We start from the raw sequence: 16,489 nt of genomic DNA on the forward strand, positions 1-16,489 counted from the left end.
ACACACACACACACACACACACACACAACACACACACACACACACACCTCTAAGCAAATAAGGCATGCACCTCCACCATCATGCTCAATTCCTTCAATAAACACACCCTTCAATCATGTGCACACACGGTTTCAGACTTTGCAAATTTTTTGGCTGATTTGCTGTGTGTGTGTGTGTGTGTGTGTGTGTGTGTGTGTGTGTGTGGGGGGGGGGAGTGTGGAGGTGGGCAGTTTCTTGTGTGCTTTTCAATTTAACGGTAAATTAGTCTGCAAGCGCACACACACACACACTCACACACACATTCTTTTAGGCAAATAAAAACTTCACACTTTCCCTAGCCTGGCTTTCTGTGTGTGTGTGTGTGTGTGTGGGGTGGTGGTGTGTTTTCATTCAGCTGGCAGCCGGCAGTCTATGTTACCAATGGAGTTTAATGTGTGTGTGCGATTAATGCAGGAAAGACTTTCCACATTATAAACACTTTGGAGGTCAGTTCTTTGCTGTGGTTTACACCATTTGGGGACTTTGAGTGGTAAAAATAGGTTTATCCTCCTCTGTGACCTCCTCTTTCTCTCTCTCCCACACACACACACACACCTGTGAGGCTGCCTGCTGAGGTCCATGCTGGAGGTCATTTCTTTTTTTCCTGACACACACACACACACACACACACACACACACACACCCTCCTCCTCTCTTTTTCTTCTAGCCTCCTCCACCTCCCACACGGCAACACACACACACATCTGAATCTCCCCCTCACAGGGAACTTACACCACCACCACACTCCAGCTCCAGAAGCCTCTCGTTCAGTTTCTCTCTTCTTAAAAATGTACCTGTATAATTTAGTATGTTGCTGTAAATCAGCAGGTAGATAACCATCAGCACAAACTAAACAACCACCACTATAAACTTTATAGTCAACTGTACAGCATCTTGAGAGAAAACATGATTTATATATTTATAGTTATTTGTCCCATAATGTCTCTGTTTACAGTACATTTCTACTACTTGCTGTGATACACAATAATAATTTCACTTAAGAATTTCAAGCTAAAAGATAAAGGTAACGTCATTTCTTATAAACTATAAGATGTGTTAAAGCTTATATGTGCCGTACTATGTTTTTTAACATTACTTACGACATCAGTTTGTCTCAGTATTTCTGTTCTCAGTCATGGGACCCATTTCATATTTATGATATGTGGCTGCACTACAATTAACTTCAAGTCGTTTTTAAAACAATTTCATCTTGGCCTCAAACTTAACACCTTTTGTTGAGTATGAACGATGCATTTATTATACTTGCTATTCTAAAAGAGAACAATGATATATTATTTAGTCCTTTTGGTCATATTTTATATTATTATTTGTGCCAACTCATGTCAGAGCAGTATTCTGCATTCCACTGAAATGAGAGAAAGAGAGTGAAGAAAGAGAGTGAGGAGGCTGGGCCGAGTCACGGCATGCCTTTCTAATTCACAACAGCTGAAACAATACAGGACCTGAGAGTGGAGAGGCTAAGATGTTACACACACACACACACACACACACACACACCATCCCAGACATATTTAGATCATACAAGCCCAAGACATAACAATCACTTTCTCCATCAGTTGCAGATGCATACAGAGCTCGTATGAACATAGGTGTGTGTGTGTGTGTGTGTGTGTGTGTGTGTGTTGTGTGTGTGTGTGTATAACAGCAGGTTACAGGAAAAATTGGACGGATGAATCAGGTTATATGATTAGAGAAATTATGTTAGCATGATCCAATCAGCCTCTTAGAGAGACACAGACAGAAATAAGAGTCATGCACACAAATAAAAGTTTTCACAAACACACACACACACACACACACACACACACACACACGCACACACTAATGGACATGAATATGCAGACACAAAGTAGTCCAGGAAAATCCAGAGCCTGTAAACAGCAGTGCGGTCCAGATGACGTATGACTTGGATTAGCTGGGGAGTCATGGGAGGGTTACTGGGTTCTGACATACTGAACTCTCCTGACAGCACACACCACCCCAAAGTTTGAATCAAGCTTTAAAACTAGTCCTGCTGAAACTCATTAGCTACAGTCAGACCTTAAAGGACTTAACTTCCTCCAGCAGTGTTTACTCTTTCTCAGCTTCTCTCATACTTTGGATTTTGAACATTTTCTTGTCGTTAGTTTCCTTGTTTTGATTATTTACATAACCTACAGCAGGGACAGCGATGAGGTTTAACTATGGGAAAGTTCTTCTCAGTATTGTTCAATGCAGGGCCAACACAGAAGATTTATTTATTCATTTAAGATTTTGTAGAATGTTTTTTTATAGTTTTACCTGAAGGAAGATGTAATTTTCCCATCAGACACTGGGTGCTACAAATAATAACCTTAGACAAAAACGTATGTTTGTAATATTTGTGTATGTTTTGTCTAATACTACAAGACTAATGTTGATCCAAACTCAACAAACAGTGACCTGTTTCATTTCTGCTTTAAGAAAAATCCTGTTGTAGCTTTATTTTTTCAAATCAGCACCATGTCTGTTGAGACTGTTACCTATTCGTGTTTGAGACACAAATCATTGATCGTGTTTGTTGATACAAGGTCATATTGTATATTGGATTGGATTTGGCCGGCGGGCTGCTGTTTGCCCACCACAGGCCTGCAGTAAATCTTCAGTGTGATGAATGGAGAGCAGGAGCAGAATGCTGTATTTCTTAAGACATAAAACATGAAGAGGTGAAATACTGATGGGTTTCAACAACAGAAAATGTGCATCAGCATTAAAAGACTTTTTTCATTTAGACTCTTGTGCAGTAACCTTTTGAAAGCTGGACTCTCAGTTTTACATGACTCGACTGATTTACTATTTCCAGACCTGAACATCTCTGACTCATCCACATTAAATATGGTCTCTCTAGAACACATCATGCGATACATCGCATGGCTTTGTTTTAACACAAGCGGAAAAAGGTAACTTTACAAGCGACAGATGTTTTGGACAGACTGTAAGGTCAAAAATTGTATCTGACTTACTAATTGCTAATTACTAAAATCTACAATTCAAATGTCTGAGCAGCTTCATAGGTGAAAATGAGGACACACTCCAGCTTCACAGCATGGGTCAAAAGACAACCAGGGAGCTGCTGGCCCAGTTTGGCCGACTTCTACACCCATCATTAAATAGTTGCTGACACAGTCGGTGTGGGGAAGGACAGTGAGTCACAGGCGCGCAGAGATTCTCTGGAGTAAAGACTGCAGGATGATGAGGTGGAGAAGGGAAACTATAGGAGGATAAAATGAGGGAGAGGAGGGAGAAGGAGAGAGAAGGGGTGAAGACAGGGGGAGGCGTGCGGTCATGATTTAGGACGGGGATTTTCACAAACACGTGTACACAAAGACACACAAAGACACACACACATGCCTCCTTCTGCTGTCACCCAGACTAACCAGCCCTTCCCAGGAATGTCCATCTGCAGCTACGGCTTTAGAGCCTCGTAATGCCCCTCTGCTAAAACACCAGCGAGTGTGTGTGTTTGTGTGTGTGTGTGTGTGTGTGTGTGTGTGTGTGTGTGTGTGTGTGTTTTCTCATCCCACCCAGAGACTGTGTCAGCTGCTTAGGGACGGAGGGAGTCAGGGGCATGCAGAGGGATGTTGATGCCACACCCTAAAATGTGTGTGTGTGTGTGTGTGTGTGTGTGTGTATTTGTGTGTGAGGGTGGGGTGAGGAGACAGCTGAGATTCCGGTTTCACCCCGAAAAAGACAGGAATTAGAAGCATCCTCTGATGCAGAGAACATGCACACACACACCTCTCGTCAGCCCACGGAGCAACCCCTAAATACAAACACAGATTCCACAGTAGCACATATGTGCAGACAGGACGCCCATGTATAAACATATACATGATAAATAGCACAACTCTGACTGGGACACAGAGAGACAGAGAGGGGGCGTCGTCTTCAGCACAACAAAAGTGTCATTTCTCTCTATGTTCTCATGTCCATCAATTGTTTTTGTTCTCATTAGAGCTGATATAATACCAGAGTTTAAATACAACATGATTTTTATTTTTCAACACTTCACTTATAAACATATTTTTCTGGGAAAAAAAAAGTTTTAATCCAACAAAAGTGGGCAAATTACTCCAATCCTCATTGTTCATCTTGTGTGCTGAGTTGTGCCCCAGTTTCAAACACTACTCAAAACATACTTGTATGAAGCAGCTTTAATTCTTGATTTCAATGCTTTTATCTTTGGCTTGTAGTTTTGACTTTATTTTCTCTGGTCTGCTTTATTGATTTTATTGTTTTAAAAGACATATTTGTAATTCTCCCTCTTATACTTGCCTTGCTAATTGACACTTTCTTCTCTGTGTCTTTTATTGCCTTAATTATTATTATTATTATTATTCATTGTCTAATTACAAATAACCTTGTTGTGAAATAAAATAAAATATAATAAAATAAGTTGAGTATGAAAGACAAACACTTTAAAAAGTAAAAATTTCTATATGTAATATACATTATAATATATGACTGGTTGTTTATGATATATTTCTTTTAACTTTAAAGTTTCTCTTCTCGTCTTTGTCATTTCTTGTATAATAAACCTGATGAAGGTCACAGTCAAAACATATTAGTCTCTTAATAAAGTTGTTGGAGTTTTGACCTCATCAACATTTCTGATTTAAATCAGGAACTATCTGATCAAAGGAATAAGTAATTAACATTATTAATCTGACCAGTTACTTGGTGCAACAGACATATTTACCACCACGGGACAGTGATCTAAAACTTTTGGACCCCACACGCGTGTGTGTGTGTGTGTGTGTGTGTGTGTGTGTGTGTGTTCATTTTTGACAGAAGAGAGAAAGACACAGAGGAACAGTGTTTTCGCTCTTGACCCATTCATTCTCTGTGAGATCACTGTTGGGAAGTTTAAACAATAATCTGACAACATCACCTCCCTCTCCCATGACCCCTCATCCCCCTGGTTGCCTTCCACACACCCACACACACAAACCCACACACGCACGCACGCACGCACGCACGCACGCACGCACGCACGCACGCACGCACACACACACACACACACACACACACACACACACACACACACACACACACACACACACACACACACACACACACACACACACACACACACACACACACACACACACACACACACACACACACACACACACACACACACACACACACACCCCTCGTCCCTAGCCCCCTCGTCTTTCTAAGCATCGGTATGACATCATCCCTGTGGATTGGAAATGGGGTCTGATGGGGGAGGGGAAGGAGGAAGAGGAGAGGGGAGAGGGGTGGCCTGGTCTGTTTTGGAGCCAGACAGACATGTTTAGGTTTGAAATGAGCCGAGTTGGATCGGTTACAGAGGAAGAGAGGGACAGGGAGAGGGAGAGAAGGCAGAGGGAGGTAGAGACAAAGCGGGAGAGGAGAGGAGTGTGGCTTCAAAGGGTGGACCAAAGATTTTCACATGTTTTTTTCCCCCTCTATCCCTCTTTAGACTATTAGAGCAGGATGGAGGTAATACACAGTGTAATACAGAGAGAAGATAAAATGAAAAAAGGGTCAGTTAGAGGACAGAAGAAATATGTGAAGAACCCTCTCACTGTTTCCCCTCTATCCCATTATTTCCTTATCTTTCTCCGTGCCTCGTGATCCCGCTCTCCATGACGATCTGCCGTCTCTCTCTGATTGACTCTTATCTTCTGCCCTTTTCTCTCTTCTCAACAATATCCCCCCTGCTATCCTCCCTTCGTTACCCTCCCTATAAATACCCCTCTGCCCCCAAATAGAGTGACAGACCATTTCTCCATGCTCTACATACCCCGCAGACAGTAGCTATTATACATTCTGCCCCTGCTATTACTTTTGCACCCAGTCTGGCATCAGCCTGTCTGCACCTCGGCTCGTCGTTCACAGCTTTAATGGAGGAACATCATCTTCTTATTGATTCTTTCTCTTCTTATCTTATCGATTCTTAAAGAGAGCACGGACACAGAGAGAAAATAATACAAACCACAGCACAAACCAGATGTCTTGATTTACTTATGAGAAAATTATTAGAATGAATAAAATTATAACAATAACACAATTTTTAAATCAGTTTTTATCCTCTGTGGACCATGAATGTCTGAACACAATTTCATGTCCAAACAACTGAGATATTTTGGTCTGATGCAGCCACTGGTGGCGCCCTGCTAGCATGGCTTAAATTACACTGAAATGTGTGTTTACAATACATATTATAAGAAAATCTGGTCCTCAAACAATAGGTCATTGTCGCCGCTACACAAATATTGCACAGCAGGTCAATCAGCAGTAGTCTTTTTGTCTGTAATGCTCATTTTAAAAAAAATTCAATACAAAGATCCAAAAGAAAACCTGCTGGGGACGCTGCTCATAATGAGTTCCTGGGGTTGGATGTGAAAATCTCTCCATATGCAGCAGGTTATAGGAGGAAAAAACATATTCATCGCCTCTTTGAATCATTTAAATGTCTGGACTAGAATATATCTGTCATTACTCAGAGTCAGGCGACATGTTAGCGCACCTGTAAATGTGATCACTGACATGATTCGTGTTAACTGCACACCAGACAAAACACATGGAACAGCTTCACACTCTTTGTCTGATCTGGATCTCTTTTTCAAGTGCAGCCTATTTAGCTTTTCACAGCTCTCTCTGTCTCTCTCTCTCTCCATCCTCTCATCATTCACCCTCTCACCGCCTCTCTGTCTCCTCTGTCTGTTCTCTGCCACACATGCACTCGACTTGCTCTCATTAAAAGACCTGCGAGGGGGAAGGAGAGAGAGAAAGAGACCCAGAAACAGGCTGAGAGACTGAAGAAGAAACAAGCTCACAGACAGAGAGGTAGGACAAGAGGGGGATGGTGAGGGCAAACGAAGATGTTTCACTAAATATCCAAATAATCAAACAGAGAGATGAAAAGAAGAAGAGAGAGCAGGAATGAAAAAGCAGGAACTAGGATGAAGAGAAACAGAAGCAGAAGTGTCTCATTAAATGGAAAAAAAAAATGTTCTTTGATCCACCCACACATCTTAACAACAGTGGAGCCGATCACTCTCCAGGGAACGAGCAGGACACCTACTAAATTTTTCAAATGCATGAAAATGATTAGTGCTCATATCGCATGAATCATCAATCATCTTCAAAACAGCATAACCTTTCTCCGAGCATCAGCAGATGGGAGAAAAACGGTTAAGTGTGCTGGCTGTGCGTGGGACTCGTGCATACTTCTCCTGAGCGCTCACATACTTACATAGTTTTCCAAAGTGGACAGGATGTTACATCATGGCCAGAAAATGCGCTCTTAAATGATAGTAGTCGCACTGAAAGAGCGGTCTGTACAAACCATGAAACGAGCAGGGGAGTAACGCAATAAAACACAATGGATGTGCCGGAGAGGCACATTCCTGAGGTCAGCTCCACAGTAAAGCTCAATTTCTCTTTAAATATAGAAACAAGCTACAGTCATTTTCTGACTTAATGCTAAAATATCACAAGAAGGAACCAATATACAAATAATCATGTGCAGATTTTATTTATTCATTTTGACCCTGTGTTTTAGGAAAACGTCTCAGGATTTCTTCTTCGCCTTCATTCTTTACTCAGAATAAATCCAAGTGTAAACACAATAAACATAACAAACTTTATAAACAGCGACTTCCTAATGTTGCATCCACTGATGCAAATAGAAGACATCTCTTCGCCCAATATTTATTTACCAGTAGTTTAGACATGTCTTAAACAATTTAAGTTGTTTACGATGCCACACGTTTTAATGATTCCAGCTTCTGCACTGTGAGGATCTGCTGCTTTTCTGTTTTATTTCAAATGTAAATTGAAACTCTTTTGGCTGAGGAGGCAGCACTGGGCTCTGAAAGATTGATGACAATCTTTCACTGATTCTTTAATTAATCAAAAAAGTCATAGACGGATTCATCAATAGTGAAAATAATCATTAGTCATTCCTGTTTACACTCTTGAAATCATATATTTGTGCTCAACATGTAGTTAATGCAACTTGTCATATCTTCGAGTCGAGTAATTTGATTGGCCGAAAGCACATTCTGACAATCCAATTAATTTCTCAATAAACAAGTCCAGCTGCTGGCTGAAGACGCTCTGCATGACTAGAAATAAAAATATTTTCTGTGTGCTGCAAACTGCACTTAAAACAAGCCAGTTAGTTTAAATACACTGTGCAAAAGCCAGACTACCACTGTGTCCTCAAACGCCATCCTGTACTTTACCATTACTGACTGCTGCTTGAGGTAAATAAAACAACAACAACAACAACAACAAAAACAACAACAACAACAACAACAACAGAGAGGCAGTGCAGACAAGTGTTGCTAACACACACAAGATAAAGGAAAACAGAGATGTGTGATTTGCTCCAGTATCAAATTTAAATCATCATCTACCATCACAATGACGGGGCTAACAAGTTCAAAAGGCAGGACGGGTGGGGCCTGAACATTATGGGGGGAGGAGTATGATGTGTGTTTATAAGGAGGAGAGAGAGAGAGAGAGAGAGAGAGAGAGAGAGAGAGAGAGAGAGAGAGAGAGAGAGAGAGAGTGTGTTGGTGGGAAATGTTTAGGAAAACGCAGAGAGCATCGTAACTGTCCTTGAGGGGGAAAAGCTGCGTGATTCAGCAGCGTGTCAGGGATTTCAAAGAGATGCGTGACTCAACTAATCACTGCCTCCGACTCCTGACACATACACACACACACACACACACACACACACACACACACACACACACACACAGAGACCCTTACCTCACGCTCTCTGGAGGTATGAGCGAGAGGAAATGATGGATATAGACCTCCACAGAGCCTCGACAAATATTGAATGTCTCTCTGTCTCTCTGTCACACACACACACACACACACACACACACACACACACACACACACACACCATTTTCACCCTGAACTCCATCAGATTCTCTCCTGTTCTTACTCACAGACTCAAGTGGATATTATAACTGCCAAAGCAAATGACTAACACACCTGCATTCACACACACTGCTCCAGGATGTACTGCAATACAAAAGAACCACAGCTCATCAGACTGTTTGACCATCCTCCACACATACAGTTACATCCATCTTCTGTGGGATTTCACTGTAACACTGCCACCTCACACACACTCATACCCATACACATCATCTCCACGTAAATAACCAGCAACAACAAAAGTCCATCCTACCTTGAACTCCTGCAGCTGCTGTTTGATCATCTCCACCTCTGTGCCGACGATGCCCTGCGCATTCAGCCCCTCCTCAGCCCTTCCCAGCAGGCCTTGCAGCTCAGCCACCAGCCTGTAGAACTCCCGGACCCTCCCGGCAGCGTCCTCGATCTGGTCCAACCTGGCCTGGCCGCGCTCGCTCAGCTAGCAAGAACACAATCAAAGAAATCAGTGACCTGATAAAACCTATCAATGCAGGAGGCATGATATGTTTTTGATTAACTAAACAGTGAATTCATCAAAGAGCTAATGTGACACAAAGTTAATGCATTAAAGTTCTTACATGCCTTAATATCAAAATGTCAAGATCTCGAATATTAAATTCACTCACACATAAATTAGATCAAATGACCCGAGTCATTGCCGCAGAATAAATTAATATATTAAAGCAAATTTACACAAAAATAGAGAAAATGAAAACACTGCCACCACTGCATCATCCTTCTCCTCCTCCCTCACCTTGCCGGCTTGGCGGCTCAGAGCTTCAGTCTCCCTCCTGAGAGCCAGGAGATCAGGGGAGGAGCCCTCTCGCCGCAGCATGGTGGTGCACTCCGACGTGTGACCCTCCAGCTCCGACCTCAGGTTGGTCAGACGGGACAGGAAGCCCTTCAGGGCATCTGCCTGAGACGCCAGGGAGTCGGCATCACGCCCGACAGGGCTGAGGGAGTCCAGTTCATCGTCAAGGTCGGCAAGGCGAGAGAAGACATCGCGCACGTGTGACTGGACCTCGCCGACGCCCTGCAGACGAGACTCCAGGGAGGAGCAACAGTGTTCGATCTGATGGGGAGAGGAGGACGGAGGAAAAGCACAACAGGTGTTAAGAGAAGCACAGTCAAGTTTGTGCATCACAATTTCAAAATACAAAATGAAACTCCTACATTCCAGCTGAAGGACGGTGTCTGCTCAGTGTAGTACTTTTTATTCAAAGAGTCAGACCCAGTCGAAGGTGGAAGATGAAGATTTAGTTGATTTTGAGCAACTCTTTCAAATCTAATGTGAAACTATAAATGGGTGCAGTCAGAAACATTTTTGGTGAGCAGCTGCAGGGCCAACAAAACTGTAAATGTACTATCAATGAAAGACACTGATGATATCTGAGTCATACAGAACAGACTTCCTCGTCAAACCACGAACGAGACAACGGCAACGTTATCTAAGAGGAGACTGATCTGCATCATCTCCTGCAGCACAGCAGCTCTGTCAGATCAATATTTCAAAAAGAGAAATAAAACATCTCAGTGAACAACAGCGCGGTCTGATGGTTTTTAATATACAGCTCCTGTGATGGCTCTAACCTTAAATGGAATATTTGGAGGCTGTATTGCAGAAAATAGATGCAACACTGTGGGTGCTGAATTCTCTCTGCTCAGGTTCAAACTGTGATTAAATGTTGAATGTCCACAATGACCATATATGACGACTGTAAGTCTAATGGCCAAACTCTACCGACAGCTTTAGCTGCTCTGCTCTCTCTCAGCTCACTGACACTTGTCTTCTAAGCACACACACACACACACACACACACACACACACACACACACACACACACACACACACACACACACACCACACACACACACACACACACACACACACACACACACACACACACACACACACACACACACACACACACACACACACACACACACACACACACACACACACACACACACACTAGATGTGACACCCTCTCACACAGTGACCCTTGGTATAAATAGCTCCTCTAGTTGTACAACATCTCTTCACTCCAGACTAAATTGTGGAGGTTACATTAGCTCATAACTGTTATGACTCTGTTCTCCTCGTGTCCTGCTGCTTTTCCACAGCTGTCTGCTGGATGGATGATCCTTCGCTGCTTTAATATATGGGTCAAGTATATTTTTGACATTAACTAGCCGTCACTGGTGATCTGTGGTTTGAGAGGAGGAAGAAAAAATCAGCTATGATATAAAGTTAAGTACAGTGTTGAGAGCTGACACTAAGCTCCAAAGAGATACACTGTAAGTGTTAACAAGCCAAGTCCCGTGAATCTCATCAGTGCTCTGTGAATTTCAGCAATTCAAAAGAGAATAATGTCAAGAGAAGAACTCTTGTAATATGCTCGTACATTATTTTGCAGATGTAATTATTTGAGACATGTTTGATGTCCTTATTTGCCCAGTGATAACTTTCCAAACCTGGAGCATGGTCTCACATTTGTGGTTCATCTCTGTGGTTTTTGTAATTCCCTCTGAAGCTTTGTAAAGCTGCACGATTTATGACACTGTATAAAAATAAACCCTCATATTTCCAATATTTATTTCTTGGTTTCTTTTCCTGACCGCGACTCTGCTCCTCACCTTGCCGGTAACGTCATCATATTCTTTCTCTGTCTCTTTCGCCTGGTCCTGAAGCCTCTGTGCCCCCTCAGTGCTGCCTCCCGGTGTCTGAGGTGCATCCTGCACCAGCCCCTGGGCCAGGTCTCTGAGGTAGACCACCTGAGGCTGCAGGGACCTCAGGTTCTCCTGCTGACCTCTCAGCCGCTCCAGGCTCTTCGCACTGCATGCCTGAATGGGAGACAAGTAAATGTGATTGCCACTTTACTTGAATGATTGTGAAACATTATTTAAAATAACCCTGTATTAGACACACCTTCAGTGCTAATGACAATGTGATCGAACAGTTTCAGTACCTGAGGTCCCAGAGCCTCCTGGACTTCAATCTGGTGCTTGGCTGCCTCCATCCTCCGCTCCACCGCCTGTCTGCCCTCTTCAAACTCCTTCAGGCGGCCAGACAGTTCCTCCAGCTGGGAGGTGCGGTTATGGAGCTTCTCCCCCAGTCCATCCACCCTGCGGTTCAGCTGGGCCTTCTCGTCCCGTACCTACAGATCATTAGTTTACATTACATCAGTTTTCCACATTTACCTAATTTGTGATTTTAGATCACTAACAATACACACTTTATAGATACATCAATATTCAGTCTCTAAATGTTGGGGACACATCCACCAAAAGACACCTAAATCCCAGAGGCATCATAATTAAGTAATAAAGCATATCAAGACAATAAAGCAGATAAAGCAAGCTTTATCTTTATATAATGATACAACACACTTGAGAGAAGAAACAACAGTGTTTTATCAGTAAAATTACAGCAGGTATTTACCTCTTCCTCCCCGATGCAGCACTGCTCCAGCAGCTGATCAGCTGCAGTGTTGAAGGCCTCGAGGAGAGGCTGTCGTCTCTCCAGGTCCAGTGACAGACCTCGGGCCCTCTGCAAGGCTTCATCCAGGGCAGCTGAGTCCAGTGATGGCTGGATCTCTCCATCTTTCTCTTCGCAGTCTGACAACCATGGGATCAGCTCTGCTTTGTGCTGCTGGTAGGTCTCTGCTTTCCTCAGAGTGTTCTTCAGTCGACTCTCCCGGTCTGAGATTCTCTGGTTCAACCCCTCCCAGTCCTGTCGCAAGGATCCCAGGTGGGACTGAAGGGCAGAGCGTTCGTCTCCGCCTGCTGGGAGAGTGGCGAGCAGCGACGCTCCCTCAGCCTGAATCAGCTCGTAGGATCCTCGCTGACTGGCGAAGCCGCGCTGGAGCTCGTCTGTCTGTGCCAGCAGGGAGCGGATGGCCTCTGGCTGGCAAGGCAGGGAGTCGGAGGAGGATTCTCTGGGATCTGCCTGCTTGTCAAGCCACGAGCGCAACTCCTCAAACATCTGCTGGAACTGCTGGGTGGATGACAGGGCGGCCTGGAGCTGAGACAGACCGTCAGCTAGAGGAGAGCAAAGAAGAGCACAAGGGATTACAAACATAAATACTGAAAATACTTTCAAACAAAAAAGGCCAAAGAGGAGTTTTTGTTGTATTTATTTCAGTGGATTTGTTAGTGGTGCTTTAGTGTAATCAAAACAATATCCCCATTACAGCTACAGAGGGATTAAAGAGAATTAACCAATTCATTCTGTATAGAATATCACTACCAGCAAATAAATCAAGCATAAACATAAAGAACACTTACAGATCACTAAAAGCACAGTTATTATATCAACCAAATAAAGTCCACAAACCTGCACGCTCCTCCAAACTCTTCAGCGGCCCACTGACGCTCTCCAGTCGTTTACTCAGCTCTTCCTTCAGGTAGGGTTCAGCTACGATGGCACTCAGCTCCCGGCAGAGCCTCTCAGCCTCGGCCAGCTCGGTCCGCCGTCTCTCCAGCTCTGAGCGGATCTCTCCGGTTTCCTGCAGGCGGCGCTTCAACGCCTCGGGCTGGGCACTCAGCGAGGCCTGAGCGTCCAGCCTCTCACCCAGAGCAGAGGCACTGGAGGAGAGCTCTCTGAGCAAGGCCTGAACAGGAGAGGAGGAAGGTTACAACACTCTCCTGTCATGGTGATGGTGTAACATGACTCCACCTGGACTAAACTTACCTGGTACCGTTCGCTGGTTCCCTGGGCCTGGTCGATGTGGTTTGACCTCTGACTCAGTCGGTTTGTTAGATCTTCCCACTGCTGGGAGATGGAGCCCAGCTCAGTCTGCACCTCCGCCAGGTCCTTAGGGTCCTGAGCAGAGTCACAGGTCTGGGAGAGAATTCCCTCAGCAGCCTGGGTCAGCTGGTCAAACTGCGGCCTCCTGGTCTCAAACTCACGCAGCATGAACTAAAAGAAGAGAGGCATTAAAAGCAAAAGAAAGCCTGAAGGAAAACCTGGAAAATTTCTGTACAACAGTGGAACCGATTGGTATTTATGGCTTTGGATAATAATGGATTTTATTAGAGCACCATTTTTTATTTTTTAACATAAATGTTGCATCATTTATGTCTCATGTAAGGCGAGGTTTAAAATTCTTGCACAATATGTTCTTATCCTCACTAACATTCAGAACTGAAGGGAACTTAAGTGTCAAAATAAAAGAAACCAATAGAATCAAAGAATTAAAAGAGAGGAGTATTTATTGTACTGCATATTGAGTTGTTTTCATTCTTGTATATTTCTCCTTAAGCTGGATTTTCTATTGATCATTGCTTTGTAAGCTCTATGATCCTGTTTCCAGGCTCTGCCACGTACCTGTACTTGTTGTTTCTGGGTGTTGAGCATGTTGGGGTCGATGCTCAGTGGTCCCAACACGCTCATCATCAGCTCCTTCTCCCTCAGCCACGGGCCCAGCTGATTGGCTGCTGAGGCAAAGCTGCCCAGCCTATCGGCACACGTCTCGAGCTCGGTCTGCCTCTGGGCTGCAGTCTGATTGGCTGTCTGCCAGCGGGAGTCTGTAGAAAATAACCAATAGAGGCAGGAGTGAAGAAAACAGGACTCAAAATGACAAAATGTTGATGTGAACAGTATATTTGTAGTTGTGTTTTCTCATTACAGCACAGTGTGAAACGAGGGTAATCACTATATCAGTCATGGTGATGAAATCAGAATCCTTCATTTAAACTTGACTCAATGTGAAGAACAACACTGACAAAACAATGAGACATTTTTCTTCCTCTGTCTTTCCTCCTACTCTTCTGTCTCTTTCTCCCTCTCTGACTCATGTTCTGGGCATCCAGCAGTATGTGCGTGTGTGTGTGTGTGTGTGTGTGTGTGTGTGTGTGTGTGTGTGTGTGTGTGTGTGTGTGTGTGTGTGTGTTCAGCATTATGAAATAAGAAATATAAAGGGCTGCTTCTTGGATTTCACCTTAAATATTTCTGTCTCGGTTACCTCATACCAGGCCCTGGTAAAAATATCAAGTATGAAAATGAACAAATGGCTTTGACAGGAACACTTCCCACTCTCTCCCTGGATAATATTGATCTCAGTTTCTCTCCATCGCTCGGAAGAATTATTACACACTGCACTGTGCCACTTTCTTTTACAGTTTTCAAAAACATGCCTCAGTAAAAACAACTCCTCTTTTTTCTTTCAGTTTTCAGTCCCTGTTTTTGTTTCATCTTCTCCAGCGATGTCTACCTGTAAGGTTTTCCTCATTTTCTTATTCTCTGTAGAGAATAAGATTATTCTCTGTCTGTAGGCAACAAACACTGACTCACCGTTTCACTGTTTTTACATTCCTCTAAATGGATGAGTCTTTGTGTTAAGTCTCTCAGGCAGTATTCTTTCTCTGTAACAATAACTTCATCTTCTGCACATGCTACCTATAGTGAATAATATTTCTGTGACCCCTACAGTTCACGACAGGACGGTATCTCTAGTAGCTGTTATCTCCTGGTCTTGAAAGGGGCTTTTTTCTTCACATTTAGTCTAATTTAGTTTTTACCTTCATGCATGTGCGTTAGCTGAGACTGTATCAGTTTCTGTCCCCTCATATTGCTGAAAGTATTTTCTGTGATCTGCAGCATGTACCTATCTCCTGCAGCTGTTGCCTCCAGCTGTCTGCCTCAGGAGAATCAGGGTTGTCAGCAATGAGCTTCCTCAGTGTGCTCTTCAGCTCCTCTACCTTCCCAGAGTGCTCAGTCAGCTCAGAGAGGAGGGCCTGGAGAGGAAGGAGAAGAGGACAATGACAGGACTTAAAGCAGCAACTCAATATTATAATATCTATTCAACAAGCCAACGCACAATTAATTATATATACATGAGTTCTGATGAACGATAATAGAAGAATAGACGATATTTATGTCGATCTGCTGCTGATGAACCTCCTTTACCTTGTTCTCCTGGGCCTGGGCGCGAACCACCTCAGGTTTGGAGGGGGAGGCGGTCTGTCCCTGTTTCAGGCTGTGCTCTTTGTTGGCCAGCCAGCTCTTCAGCTCCTCTGTGCCCTGCCTGGCCTTCTGCCTCAGCTCCAGTGAGGCCTGCTGGCGGCCAAGACGTTCTTTCAACTCTCCGCCCAGCGTCTCATATCGACCGTTCACATCAGACACGGCCACCTGCAGCTCTGTCAGGTCTGAGGGCAGAACACAAAGAAAAGGAGAAAACTGCTGAACATGGAGCCACATGGAGTAGGGATTATCAGCAGGGCAGAGACACATAAAATAGACAAGTACATCGCCTACAGCTGTGTAGTGCAGGTAGATCAGGGCAACCCAGATAAAGAGGGTCTGTAAAATCCTAATTCTGCTTTGGAAATATTTTTTAAAAGTGAACAGATTTGCCAGCGACAGATGTTTTGAATGGACAGAAAGCTGACAGAGACACGACTGTATCAGACACAGAAACAGAAACACACTGTAATCTCTCAGAGTGAGTCGAAGGAAACC

At 43.7% G+C, this 16,489-nt stretch overlaps 1 protein-coding gene across 17 annotated transcripts in view; it reads right to left on the reverse strand.

The window, feature by feature from the left end:
* macf1a (microtubule actin crosslinking factor 1a) overlaps positions 1-16,489 on the reverse strand; it is a 233,585-nt gene that overhangs the window by 49,155 nt on the left and 167,941 nt on the right. For all 17 annotated transcript variants that reach the window (XM_056400190.1, XM_056400193.1, XM_056400191.1 and 14 more), the window contains 10 exons: positions 15,938-16,176; positions 15,636-15,765; positions 14,357-14,556; positions 13,721-13,948; positions 13,364-13,640; positions 12,470-13,068; positions 11,997-12,185; positions 11,665-11,871; positions 9,782-10,099; positions 9,284-9,466 (listed from right to left, as the gene is read on the reverse strand). In XM_056400190.1, the coding sequence (XP_056256165.1) occupies positions 9,284-9,466; positions 9,782-10,099; positions 11,665-11,871; positions 11,997-12,185; positions 12,470-13,068; positions 13,364-13,640; positions 13,721-13,948; positions 14,357-14,556; positions 15,636-15,765; positions 15,938-16,176 (2,570 nt within the window). The remainder of the gene's footprint in view (positions 1-9,283; positions 9,467-9,781; positions 10,100-11,664; positions 11,872-11,996; positions 12,186-12,469; positions 13,069-13,363; positions 13,641-13,720; positions 13,949-14,356; positions 14,557-15,635; positions 15,766-15,937; positions 16,177-16,489) is intronic.

The sequence above is a fragment of the Seriola aureovittata genome, chromosome 16 (genome assembly GCF_021018895.1).
Source record: "Seriola aureovittata isolate HTS-2021-v1 ecotype China chromosome 16, ASM2101889v1, whole genome shotgun sequence".
NCBI lineage: Eukaryota > Metazoa > Chordata > Actinopteri > Carangiformes > Carangidae > Seriola > Seriola aureovittata.